The sequence below is a fragment of the Danio aesculapii genome, chromosome 14 (genome assembly GCF_903798145.1).
Source record: "Danio aesculapii chromosome 14, fDanAes4.1, whole genome shotgun sequence".
In the NCBI taxonomy this organism is placed as follows: Eukaryota; Metazoa; Chordata; class Actinopteri; order Cypriniformes; family Danionidae; genus Danio; species Danio aesculapii.
The window spans coordinates 35,643,150-35,656,754 of NC_079448.1; the positions used below are offsets into that span (position 1 = coordinate 35,643,150).

Below are 13,605 nucleotides of genomic sequence, written 5' to 3' on the forward strand. Positions count from 1 at the left end.
GATATTGTTGAAAGACATTTATTGTAAAGACAAAACCCCACCGTTTGGCATGATTTTATTTATTGCATGATAACAAAGAACGACCATTCAGCTAAAGAGAAATGATCATTCACTGCAGTCAGACAAAAGCTGTTTATTTAATGACTACAAAACTTAAATGACATGATATAACTCAGATGTGAAGTCAAATATGTTGTCAAATATTGGATATAGTTATTTCAGTTAGTGTTAAATGAATGATTATTACATAAAGACTTAAGGAGAACGAGCTTCCTGATGATTACGAAATAGAATGTAAAAATCACAAACCAGTGTATGACACATCTAAATTATACAAGCAATAATTTGATATGTAAATAAATAGACAGTTTATTCATTCAAAAGTAATTTCAAGCATATTTGGATCACACCTTTAAACCACATTCACTTTTCTTTAGATATTGTTAATGATGACACAGACAGAAAATAAATTCCAGTTCTTCAGTTTGACATTTTACAGCCAAGAAAACTAAAATAATTGTAAAGGTCATGAAAAGATTCTTCATTTTCATCCCCATCACTCCCACATAAAAAAGAAAAAGGTGCGATTTGTAGTCTTTTTAGCTTAAAATTGGCAATATTTAATGAGCAACTCATGATTTGACCTTCATTCGTTCATTTTCTTTTCGGCTTAGTCTCTTTATTAATCTGGGGTCGCCACAGCGGAATGAACCGCCAACTTATACAGCATATGTTTTACGCAGCGGATGCCCTTCCAGCTGCAACCCATCACTGGGAAACATCCATACACACTCATTCATACACATACACTACGGACAATTTAGTGTACCCAATTCACCTATAGCGCATGTCTTTGGACTTATGGGGGAAACCGGAGCACCCGGAGGAAACCCACACCAACACGGGGAGAACATACAAACTCCACACAGAAATGCCAACTGACTCAGCCGAGGCTCCAACCAGCGACCTTCTTGCTGTGAGGCAGTTGTGCTACCCACTGTGCCACCATGACACCCATGATTTTACCTTCCAAAGCATATTTTATTTTATTCTGAATCGCCGAGATGTGTCTTTTAATGCATTTTTACAGCTGGAATATTTTCTGCTGTGAATTTACTTAGTAACTCTGAACTAAAAGTTACATACTGTACCTTTAAGGAATATTGAAAACACACCTGGATAAATAGAATTATTATCAAATAGATAGTATAAAGCAGGGGTGTCAAATTGAAAGTATGTCTACAAATTAATGATGTAGTAAAAAGGGGAATGTTATCTGTACTGACAAACAAAAGAAAAAACAATGAAACCACTCCAGCCCACATGCCATGCCAATAGTTGGCGATGGAAAGAAAACACTGTATTTGGGCACATACAACATGTCCCCGATCAGTGTTGCCAGGTGTGCAGTTATTCTGCACAACAGTTTTTTTTTTGTGAGTTGTTTTTTGGGGGCTGCGTTTGTAACTTGCCATGGCAAAAATACAAAATGAAAACTGAATAGATTTTGATCCCGGAAAAGATACCTGGTAACCCAAAAACTGTTGAGAGTAAAACCATCTAATGGCAGGTCAAATATAAAATAAGAGCAGAACTTTTTTAGTAGGTTTTGAATTGTCATCGGGCTGGAAAATTTTCTTATAACTGGCAACCCTGTCCCCAATCGTTGTTTTGGTTGTTAAGTACTCAAACATGCCTATCCGCTTGTTAAGTGTGAGGTTACGCGAAGCAGCTTCCAGGTCCAAGCACTATATCAAACTGTATGGGGAGGCTTAACAAATGGTAATAATAAACATTTACAAAGCAATGTAATACTTTCGAAAATCAGTATTACAATATTTATGTCCATGCCTAATATCAGATGACCAGAAAATTAGTATAATTCTTTTGTAGAAATTGCTAAAATGTTGGTATTTGTGATGCAGCAAGTCCAGAGACTGTTGTGTACACCATGCTTTTATATAAAATTCACTTTAATGTGTGATTTGACTAAAAAAGGGCGATAAGTGAATATTTTCTGAATTCAAGTTAGTAGAGGCTTGGAACCGGAAACCGGTATTCGATACGTCACTGATATGTCACGACTTAACAAGTGGATAGACCGAAGACATAATATGCAAGTCCATGATGTCACTGTTTTCACAACAATTGTTTTTGTCATTTTCGTATAGAGCATAAATTCACTGTTTTCCAAAAGTCTCACGTTAAACCCATTAAAATAATTAGCTTTTTCATGCCCCCTAAAAAACATTGTCATGTAAATGAACAGTAAAAATGTGTCCCTCTCAGTTACTGGAGGGCCAAATCCTTGCAGAGTTTAGTTTCAACCTTATTTAATTGCACCAAATCCAGCTAATCAAGTCCTTCAGGATTAGTTTACAACCACCAGTTCGTGTGTTTGAGCAGGACTCGAACTAAACTCCGATTTTGACACCCCTGATATAAAATATACATTCTCTTTTCCTTTTAATTATTAGTTTTACAGCGGTAAAAGTATAGTTAAAATCAGAGTTATCAGCCCCCTTTGATTTTATTTTTCTTTTTTAAATATTTCCCAAATTATGTTTAACAGAGCAAGAAAATTTTCACAGTATGTCTGATAGTATTTTTTCTTCTGGAGAAAGTCTTATTTGTTTTTATTTTGGCTAGAATAAAAGCAGTTTTTAATTTTTATAAACCATTTTAAGGTCAAAATTATTAGCCCCTTTAAGCTTTTTTTTTTTTTTTTTCGATAGTCTACAGCAGTGTTTCCCAACCCTGTTCCTAGAGGCACACCAACAGTACATATTTTGAATGTCTCCCTTATCTGACCCATTAACTTCAGGTTTTGGAGTCTCTTCTAATCTTCTGATGAGTTGATTCAGGTGTGTTTGATTAGGGAGAGGTTGAAAATGTGTACTGTTGGTGTGCCTTCAGGAACAGGGTTGGGAAACACTGGTCTACAGAACAAACCATCATTATACAATAACTTGCCTAATTACCCTAACCTGCCTAGTTAACCTAGTTAAGCCTTTAAATGTCACTTTAAGCTGTATAGAAGTGTCTTGAAAAATATCCAGTCAAATATTATTTACTGTCATCATGGCAAAGATAAAATAAATCAGTTATTAGAACTGAGATATTAAAACTATTATGTTTAGAAATGTGTTAGAAAAAGCTTCTCTCCGTTAAACAGAAAATAGGGGCTAATAATTTAGGGGGGCTAATAATTCTGACTTCAACTGTAAATGCATTCATGTCAGGTTCTAATTACTGTAACTTGTGAAATTGTAAAATTATCACGCGTCTAAAAATGTGAACAGCGTTATCTCAAGTGAACATCATCTAGGAATGACAGTTTTGACTTGGCATGAAAGCAGCTACTTTACTGACTTCAGAAAACAGCAGGAACTATAAATCTTGCTGCAGATTTATACAGATCTGATCAATAAATGTGAATCTAGCATTTTTATTCAAAATACTATCAAGTGCACACAAATGATCCAGCACTTGACTTATCAGTAATAAATCATAATGCAATCATTTTCATTTTTTTCCTTCACCAACTTCACAAATAATTCAGCCCCACACCCAATTATGATCAACATTTCAATGCTGAGAGTCACAGGAAGAGTTCCAGAATCCACAAACTCTCAATCATTATCAGAGTCTTTTGGAGGCAGAAATGTCAAGGAGTCATGAAAGTCGTGTCCGTACGGTCGAAGTCTGTAGACGCCGTACATCAAGACCTGCACCTGGCTCGGCGACATCCCAGCGAATGTGATGGCCATGTCAGAGCAACACGCCTCCACCACATCGCCCGGGTTTTGGCTGATGCTATCCGAAATCAAAGAGCTCACACTCTTCTTGTTAAAAAGCCCTTTTCCTTGGGCGTCCTCTCCGTTTTCAGCAAAAACTCCGCTGTACTTCAGACAGGTGGCCAGTTGCTTTTCTTCAGACATCTTCCATAGAGCTCGTCCTCGCTCAGGACATTTATCTTCATCTTTAAACACCTCCATCAGCCTCCTCATCGCTTCGTAACTCAACACGATCCCACTGTCATACTCAACGTAATCCAGTTCTCCAGACTTTTCTGTGTGGCCAATGTAAAACGGCTGGCTTGGATCTTTATCCAGCACCAGGTACTTGAGATTCTCTATAATTGCAAAGGTGGTAGGTCGTGCTATGAAAAACCAGTGCAGGTCTCCGGCGTTCTCATAAGCATGTTGGATGGCTTTGCGAAGCCTTGTCCACTCATCCTGCTCCTGTAGGTCAACCGCGTCTAGAGCTTTAGACGTTTCAGAGGTGTAAAACACAGATTTGTCGCAGTGTTTGCTCCAGGTGTCGTTAGCTGTCGCCCAGTGGACTAAAAGCTTTGGAGTGACCATGATGAGGCAGTAGACTCGAACCTGCATGGCGAACTCAGACATCTGAGACTTAGATAACTTCTGTAGCTCATCTTTGCTGACAGGTTTCAGATGATGGTGGAGGTGTTCATGACCTTCTGAGTGGGTTCCTGGATTAAAGGTCTCAAAGAAAGACATGATCAGGCAGAATATTCCACCGAGGATCATGCCTTTCATAAATGAACTGCCCTCAGACATCATGCTGGAATGTAGTCGTCCTGCGATAGATTAAAACAACAATCAGACAGAACCATAATGACTGCTCATGCAATAATGGCATATTATAAGCAGCAAAATAACTCTTTAATACTTCAGTTCTTCATTTAGATAACCCATGGCTTTGGTATTGAGGTAAAATTGGTTTTATATCCACACATTGGTTCAATGAAAACCTATGACAGGGACATTCTAAAATGCTTGTCACGTAAACATCAACCAGAGAATCCCAAATTTCTGTCAAACTTACTTGTAATTAACTAACTACTGTAAAAACAACGAGTCTTAATTCCATAGATAAAGTGAAAAACAGCACGTTAAACTTTTCTCCCCTATTGAAGTTTATTATATTGAAAAAGCTTAATGTGGCTTAATGCAGTGTTTCTCAGCCACTTTTCTGGAGGACGAACAACACTGCATGTTTTTGATGTTTCCTTTTGTCTGTTACACTCATTACAAATCTTTCAGTCTCTGCTAATAGGCTGATGCTCTGAATCATGCGGGTTTGATTAAGAGACACAGAAATGTGCAGAGCTGGTGGTCCTCCAGGAACGTGGTTGCGAAAAAACTGGCTTATTGTACCTTAACAACAAGTAGGGAAACCAAATAGCTATCAAAATTTACTTGTGACAAACATGTATTGTAAGAATGAGCTCTTAATTATAACGTTATGCGTTTCTCCCCATTGAGTCCATTATAAAAGGAAACGCATAACATGGCTTAACGTACCTCAACAAGTGGGGCACGCCAAAAATCGATCAAATTTGACTACGATCTAAAGATCAAGCCCTGATTCTGTAGATGAAGTGAAAAATGTCACGCTAAGCATTTTACACCCATTTAAGTCCATTCTAGTGTTTTTGACTCTTCTAAAGCATAAGAATACTATAATATGTTTGCAGATATTAAGAAACATGCTAAGTGAACATACTTGTTTATCTGAAAAACAGTGCTGAAGTCAGATATTCTGCTTTGAAAATGTGCGTTACGTGCCGGAACGCCGTCTTTGTTTTGGTTCTTTTAATCCGCCCAATGCCACTTCAGCCAATTCTATTTCAGCACCCCTGATGCCAGATGGTGGATAACCGCATATTTCATTCATTCAGTCAGGAAGGCTCTCAAAGCATGCATCAGTGACCGAAATGTGACCTCTGGTGGACAGTAGCACACTCCGAAATGAGATACAGATTCAGAGTTCCACATGAGGTTATTAATTAGCAAATAATATAATTATTATGAACGTAAACATTAGGTGAGCAGGTTACATTGTAAACCTGTGTCCTAACAACACGCTAGGTGATGAAAAACGCAGTGATAAGCAATTTGAATCAGAATGAGCTTTACGAGGAATTTGTTTTCATGACAGAGCTTCTCCAGTGCAACAGGATTACAGAGACAGGACAAAAAACAGATAATTAATATATTTTACAAATAGAAGCAAGTAGTGAAATCAAATATACAATTGACAAGTGTATGTAGATATATATATATTACTATATACAACGTTATATGTGCAGCTGTTATGTGCAAATTGGCATGTAAAGTTTGTTGGTAAATAAGTGTATATGTGTATAGCAAGTAGTGATGTTGGCTCCACAATTATTATCATCAAGCGTTCATGAGATGGATTGCCTGAGGGAAGAAACTGTTTCTGTGTTGGGCTGTTCTGGTGCGCAGTGCTCTGTAGCATCGACCAGAGGGTAACAGTTCAAAGAGGCAGTGTGCTGGGTGTGAGGGGTCCAGAGTGGTTTTGGCAGCTCTTTTGCTCACTCTGGATAAGTACAGTTCTTGGGGAGTAGGAAGGTTTGTACCAGTGATTCGCTCAGCAGTCCGAACTATTCGACGTAGTCTTTGGAGGTCGTATTTAGTAGCTGAGCTAAACAGACAGTTATTGATGTGCAGATGACTGATTCAATGATGGAGGTGTAGAACTGTTTCAGCAGCTCCTTTGGGAGTTTGAACTTCCTCAGCTGATGAAGAAAGTACAGCCTCTGTTGAGCTTTTTTGACAATGGAGTCAATGTGAGTGTCCCACTTCAGGTCCTGAGAGATGTCCAAATTTCTGTCAAACTTTACTAGTGATTAACACTAATTATTATCAAAAGAATGGGCCCTAATTCTACAGATGAAGTGAACAATATCACGTTAAGCGTTTTCTCACCCATATAAGTCCATAATAAGGAAAGGCTTAATGTAACTTAACAACCGGGAGAAACCAAATTTTACAAAGGCTATTCTTAAAATCTAATTTCATTTATGATAGATTAACACTTGCTGTCAATTAGTTTGTGCTAACTACTAATAATTTGATAGAAATTTGGTTTCCCTCGCTTGTTGTTAAGGTACATTTAGCCACGTTTAGCTTTTTCCTTATACTTTAATGGGGCAAAAAGCTTAAAGGGGTGGTTCACAGTGTATTTTTAAGGCTTGGTTGTGTTTATAAGATACAAAGCAATGTGTGCTCATGTTTCACTTGAAGGAAATCACATTTTTCATAAATCTCACTTTGATTATATACAGCAACTCAGCTAATATGAAAACGACTGATATATTTCCTAGTTCCTCTGAAAGGCCCGCCCTCAGGAGGCTCTGATTGGTCATCTGTCATAATGTTCTGTGATTCGCGGATCAGCTCCACGTCACGCCCGTACAAGCACATGCTTTTGTGCTGTGTAAACAGTCAGTCAACCTCATGCCCGTCTGTAACGAGTGAAAATGGGGTGCGGGTCCTTTAAGAGAGATTGCCATTGTTTGTGTGTGTGTGTGTGTGTGTGTGTGTGTGTGTGTGTGTGTGTGTGTGTGTGTGTGAACTGTCTGTAGACGCTTGTAACACGAGAAGCGCATGTGCACAGGACCGATGTTTCTTTTTCATTTTCATTTTGTAATATACAGTGACGCTGTAGACAGAACAATAAAGCATGAGATGTAAGATGCGACCTGTGTGAGCCTTGATTTATTTTTCTGCTGCTACACGAGTTAGGTGAGCTCTCCTGTATTTTCTGAACTCAACGTGTTGCGTTGTATGTGACGTCTTTCACATATATTCGGAATATGCATGTGTAAGTTTGCGAGTTCATTATCTGAGATGTAAAACACACGAAAAAACTGCCTATAGAGAGACACGCACGCGCTGGTGAAGAGTGTGTGAGTGTGTTTACAGCAGTTTGACTGATAAATATGAATTTGTAGCTAAATCGTTAGCGGTGCCAAACAGCATTTCCCATTGTTTACATCTTTGCTACAACATACCGTTAAGGCTAGACGCTGTACATGTCTTGATCAATTTTAACAAATAAAAACTCACAGGCTACAGCTTCTGCTTATTGGAGCTGCTCCTTCTTTGAGGAGATTTTAATAAAATCCAGCACTGAACTAGGAGAGATTCTGGAAGCTGTGTTTTGTCAAATCATGCTTGCTATGCATTTTATAATTCTCTGGAACATAATTAATATTGAACTGTAAGCACTTCTGTTTTTGTGTCGTGTCCTTTGTAAGACCAAATACAGAAACAGAAGAACCTCTGTGGAATTAGCAGGGTTTGGACGACATTTCAGCTTTCTCTGCTGTATTATTACAGCGCCTCTGGCCACGCCCCTTAGCTGCGCAGTGTGTGTGCGCGGTAAAAGTACGTTTGTGATCTCACAGGCCCAGAAGTGTTTTTTTGCAGTCCCCAAAATTCGTTCAATGTAGGCTTTGCTCTAAGCTAACTCTGTAAAAACCAAGGTCTCCCTTTTAATTGAACTTTGAGCATTTTACATTCACAGATGCTGTTTATGTTCACAAAGCTACATTACACATCAACTAAAGTTTAAAATATGATATCGTAGTGGACCACCCCTTTAATGGGGTGTTTTTTCGCTTTATCTACGAAATTAAGACTCGTTCTTTTTACAGAAGTTAGGGTTGATTACAAGTATAGTTTGACAGAATTTTGGGTTGCCCTGGTTAAAGTTTTGGTACTTTAAGCGCTTTAGAATGTCCCCTTATGACAGAGTTGTCCAAACTCGGTCCTGGACAGTTTAGCTTCAACCCTAATCAAACACACATGAACCAGCTAATCAAGCTCTTACTAGATATACTAGAAACTTTCTTGCAGGTGTGAAGCAAGTTGGAGCTAAACTCAGCAAGACACCCCTGTCTTATAACATGCTTTATATATTGTTTACCATGGTCATTTGAATATTTTGTGTCAAATCACATGCAAGTATGACTACAAAACAACATTAGCGTTATTTATCTGACTGTGAACAGTGTTGTACTTTGGTCGCTGGCTGCTAATATGATTTATATATTTAGAATCTGCAAATTAAGTTATACTTGACTAAAATGACATTAGTATAGAGAAAATCCTAAGGTGTGAATATAAAACCATCTTCCTCAATGGCTTTTGTGACCTGCTAAGGCAGCCGGTCAAGTTTATTGTATCTATTAGTCAAGCTATCTTTGTGAACGACCGAGTTCATCTACCTGCTGTGCAACCCATTAAACAGGTGACCAAAAGTATACATTGAACCATTTAGTTTCTTAAATTCGTTACCTTTTAACGACGAAGAATAGTGATCGCATTTAGACGCAGCACCGTCGCAATTACTTCCGTACACACAACCGGAAAACAACGAACAATCTGTTCTGGAGTCAGCTCAAGCTGTTTTGCTGCACATTTATTTGCATGATATGTTGTAAAAAAAACTGGTTGCAGTCCAGTGTTACTGGATCTTAGAACACGGATGTTTAAGCGGATGTTTAATTCCCCGCGATTGGCACTCTGGGAAATGTGGTTTTTGGGGTGTAGTTTCGTTGTGATGAAAACGGTGATAAAAACTACAAGCGTCGTTTTCCTGTAGGCGAAGACGGAAATGATTTAAGTGCTATAAAAGTTTTACAGATTATACAACCAAGTTAATATTTCATTAAAATAAGAATTTCAGGAACTGAAATAAGGTATAATAAAATAAAACAAATAATGTAGATAAAACTACACATACTTTGTCACAAGGATAAATGAGTTCATTATTAATTTATGATTTTGAAAAAGGAAAACATATTAAGATCTCAGGAGATTTTTAAAAGTCTGTCAGACATTTTGTTAGTTTGCTTAAGGGCATTTATTTTTATTTGCCTCCTATGTTTACTGGCTCCTATGTTTAGGTTTAGTCATTTCAATTGAAATTCACTTGGTAATGAAAAAGGTTTAGTCAGATACTGATGCCTCATTTTTATCCCATTACAAAGCTGATAAAGCCTGATAAAAAAATGCTGATTTCAAAGAAATTCTGACAGAAACTATTTGTGGCTATAAATTAATTACTGCATTAGTAAAAATAACATTTTAATTTTTTTATTGGAAACAGAAATGTTATTTCTTTTACACTGACATTTAAAAAATAATTTTTATATCCGTTTTATATTTTTCAAATATTTTGACAAAGTGCTTTACTTTAGCATTTAATTATTCATTTGTAAGATAAGTAATTCTTTATAAAAATGTAATTAAATAAGACACAATGAAAACGTCATAATAAACTTATTTGTAGAAAATACATATTGTATTTACTTGATCCGCAAGGGAACTTCTATTCATATGTTGATTTTATTGTTAAATATAATTTCCCTGTTATTCATAAAGAAATTTATACGATGATTAAGTCAATACATAATGGCCTTGCTCATTCAATGAAATGCCACTTGTCTTCGAAGCGATTGTTAAAAAAGAAAGTTTTTAGTTTAAGAAAAATGCATTTATGGCCTAAAATGTAGTTTACATCGAATTGTAAGTTTAACATAGATTTTTCTATGTGTGATATAATTTGTTACTTTTCTCATGACAAACATGCAAACAAGCATATTATTTATTTTAATGGGTAAATATTATATTTTTTTATTATATTATATTTCACAAATGTACATTTTGTTCATCATTACTTATTTTGCAGAATTCACTTTGTGATTTCAATTGTTTAATTACTATATTACAAAATGTTTATAGTAAAAAACTATTTTATAAGGACTTTGTTATTTAATTTAATAATTTTGCCTCTGTACTATTGTTTGTTTTATTAATTTTTTTTACTTCCTTGTTTATTATTGTACTTGATGCTATCCAATGTTATGGTTATTGATATGATTGTATTGCTGACCCCCCCAAACACCAAAAAAAAAACCCAACAAAAACCCGTGTTTTTGAGCATGTGTATATACATAATGCAGTTCAGGGAAATCTTCATCTCCAAATCACATGAATATCTTTCATCTCATGATAATGTAGTCACAGGAAAATGACGCCAGAACAACACTTTATAAATCATCAGAAAGATGCTTAGAGAAAACAGATGGTGCAGTTACAGAAGCCACCAGCAGAGGCCAGGCTCAGGGGTCAAAAAGATTTGGCCGGTTAGCATGACTCTGTTTTAGCCTTTGATAGCAGATGTCACTAACTACCAAAATTCATCTTCCTTCATTTACATTCACTGAAAATGAGCCATGTTTTCTGACTAAATGCTTTCTATTCATTCTTTCTTTAAGGTAATGTTGGTCTATTTATATATTCATGTATTTTTTTTTAAATCCAGTTATTTCATTCAACCACTTGCTGTTAATAGAACAGGGTATCCGTGGGGTCTTAAAAAGTCTTAAATCTCAAAAGCTAAATTTTAGGCCCTAGAAAGTCTTAAATCTATTTAAATGTTGTGTTGTAGGTCTTAAATCTTTTTTGAACAGGTCCTAATTTTCCTTTGTTCATGTATGGCAGGGGTGTCCAAACTCAATTCTGGTGGGCCGATGTCCTGCATAGTTTAGCTCCAATTTGCCTCTACATCCCTGCCTGGAAGTTTCTAGTATACCCAGCAAGAGCTTGATTAGATGGTTCAGGTGTTTAATTGTGGTTTGAACTAAAATATGCAGGACACCGGCCCTCCTGGACCGAGTTTGGACACCCCTGATGCATAGCTACCCAATCTGGTCATTAACACCCACCAATCGCTAACTCATTCAATCATCAACAATAGCATTCAATAACTTTGCTTACAGTAACATTTGATTAAAAGTTCTCCATTTATTTATTGCTGAGGATTCTGACCTGATCTATATTTCTTCTTCTTATTAAATTATTGTTATTGTAGACTGAAGCAATTGACAGACTGACAATTTACAATTGAAAATTAATGAAAAAATATTCAAACAAAATAATTATTATTGTATTATTAAATTAAATTTGAATTAAATTTTTTATATTTTTTAATTGGACAAGTGAAAATCTTTTCTAACTTCAGCATTTAGCCCTGAGTGTAAAATTTCATTCACAATGGTCTTAAAAAGTCTTAAATTTAACTTGGTGAAACCTGCAGAAACTCTAGTAGAGACTGTCAGAAAGGCTTTATGCTAATTAATATCTTTCTCTGCTATAGAAATGATCTTTGCTATAGCTCATCTTTCCTGCCCAGCATCTCTAATGAACTCCTACTCATAAACTTGCTGAACTCCATCTCTCAAGATCTAAGCCTGAACAGCATCTGCTTACAGCATGTCCATGTGCTTAGACCCTTTTACATACTGAAGAGATTACACAGACTTTCTTTTTCATGCAAAATCAGAAGAGATAAATTACTCATGCAATCATCACCGGTGCATAAACAACTCAAAAAAGCACTTTTTGTTTCTCGGCTGCCTTCATTTCCTGAATACTTCAAAAAAAGAAAAAAGAAAAAGAAAAAAGAAAGAATCTGCAGCAGTGCTATGAATTAGTCAAAATAGATTTTGTTTTGTCTTAGCAAGGCATGGCGAACATGAAATGCTGTTTCAAGGGAAAGCCTTTTGAAACACAATATTTGCATTAACATCAACATTGTGCATAAAATCATACCATAATAAATAGACACAGGGCAACACGGTGGCTCAGTGGTTAACACTATCACCTCGCAGCAAGAAGGTCGCTTGCATGTTCTCCCCATGTTTGCCTGGGTTTCCTCCGGGTGCTCCGGTTTCCCCCACAGTCCAAAGACATGCAGTACAGGTGAATTGAATAAGCTAAATTAGCCGTAGTGTATGAGTGTGTGTGTGAATGAGAGTGGATGTTTCCCAGTACTGGGTTGCAGCTGTAAAGGCATCTGCTGTGTAAAATGTATGCTGGAATAGTTTGCGGTTCATTCTGCTGTGGCGACCCCTGATAAATAAAGGAAAATGAATGAATGAATAAATAGACACAAGTAATAATAGTTACATTAGTAAAAGACTACATATATATATATATATATATATATATATATATATATATATATATATATATATATATATATATACAGTTGAAGTCAGAATTATTAGCCCCCTTTTAAATTTTTTTTTCTTTTTTAAAATATTTCCCAAATGATGTTTAACAGAGCAAGGAAATTGTCACAGTATGTCTGATAATATTTTTTCTTCTGGAGAAAGTCTGATTTGTTTTATTTTGGCTAGAATAAAAGCAGTTTTTAATTTTTTAAAACCTATTTTAAGGTCAAAATTATTAGCCCCTTTAAGGTATTTTTTTCAATAGTCTACAGAACAAACCGTCATTATACAATAACTTGCCTAATTACCCTAACCTGCCTAGTTAACCTAATGAACCTAGTTAAGCCTTTAAATGTCACAAGCTGTATAGAAGTGTCTTGAAAAATAACTAGTAAAATATTATTTACTGTCATTAGAAATGAGTTAATAAAACTATTATGTTTAGAAGTGTGTTAAACAAATCCGCTCTCGGTTAAACAGAAATTGGGGAAAAAATAAACAGGCGGCTAATAATTCATAATAATTCATGTTTTGGTTTATTTATTATTATTATTATTGTTATTAAATAACTAGTAGTTTTAAGAACTAATTTAAATGACCCTTTATTTCATTCATATTCTTTTTAGTTAGTGTTTTGTGTCTTTGTTATTTTTGTGTTATTTGTGTAAAGCTTTTGCTTTTTTAATATTAGTTATTAATTTAAATATTTTTAATTGCATAACTAGTGTAGCTGTAGTATTTAA

General features: G+C 35.8%; 1 protein-coding gene across 1 annotated transcript; it reads right to left on the minus strand.

Annotated features, from left to right (window-relative positions):
• Positions 1 to 3,434: 3,434 nt before the first annotated feature.
• On the minus strand, positions 3,435 to 9,303 carry c1galt1c1 (C1GALT1-specific chaperone 1). Its single transcript, XM_056472157.1, has 2 exons — positions 9,138 to 9,303; positions 3,435 to 4,603 (listed from the first exon to the last, which is right to left on the minus strand). Exon 2 carries the CDS (start codon positions 4,584 to 4,586, stop codon positions 3,633 to 3,635), a length of 954 nt encoding a protein of 317 aa, XP_056328132.1. The 5' UTR covers positions 4,587 to 4,603; positions 9,138 to 9,303; the 3' UTR covers positions 3,435 to 3,632.
• Between the last annotated feature and the right edge of the window lie 4,302 nt (positions 9,304 to 13,605).

Excerpts from the sequence above, each read along its gene's own strand:
- c1galt1c1 (XM_056472157.1), bottom strand. The coding sequence starts at position 4,586 with ATGATGTCTGAGGGCAGTTCATTTATGAAAGGCATGATCCTCGGTGGA.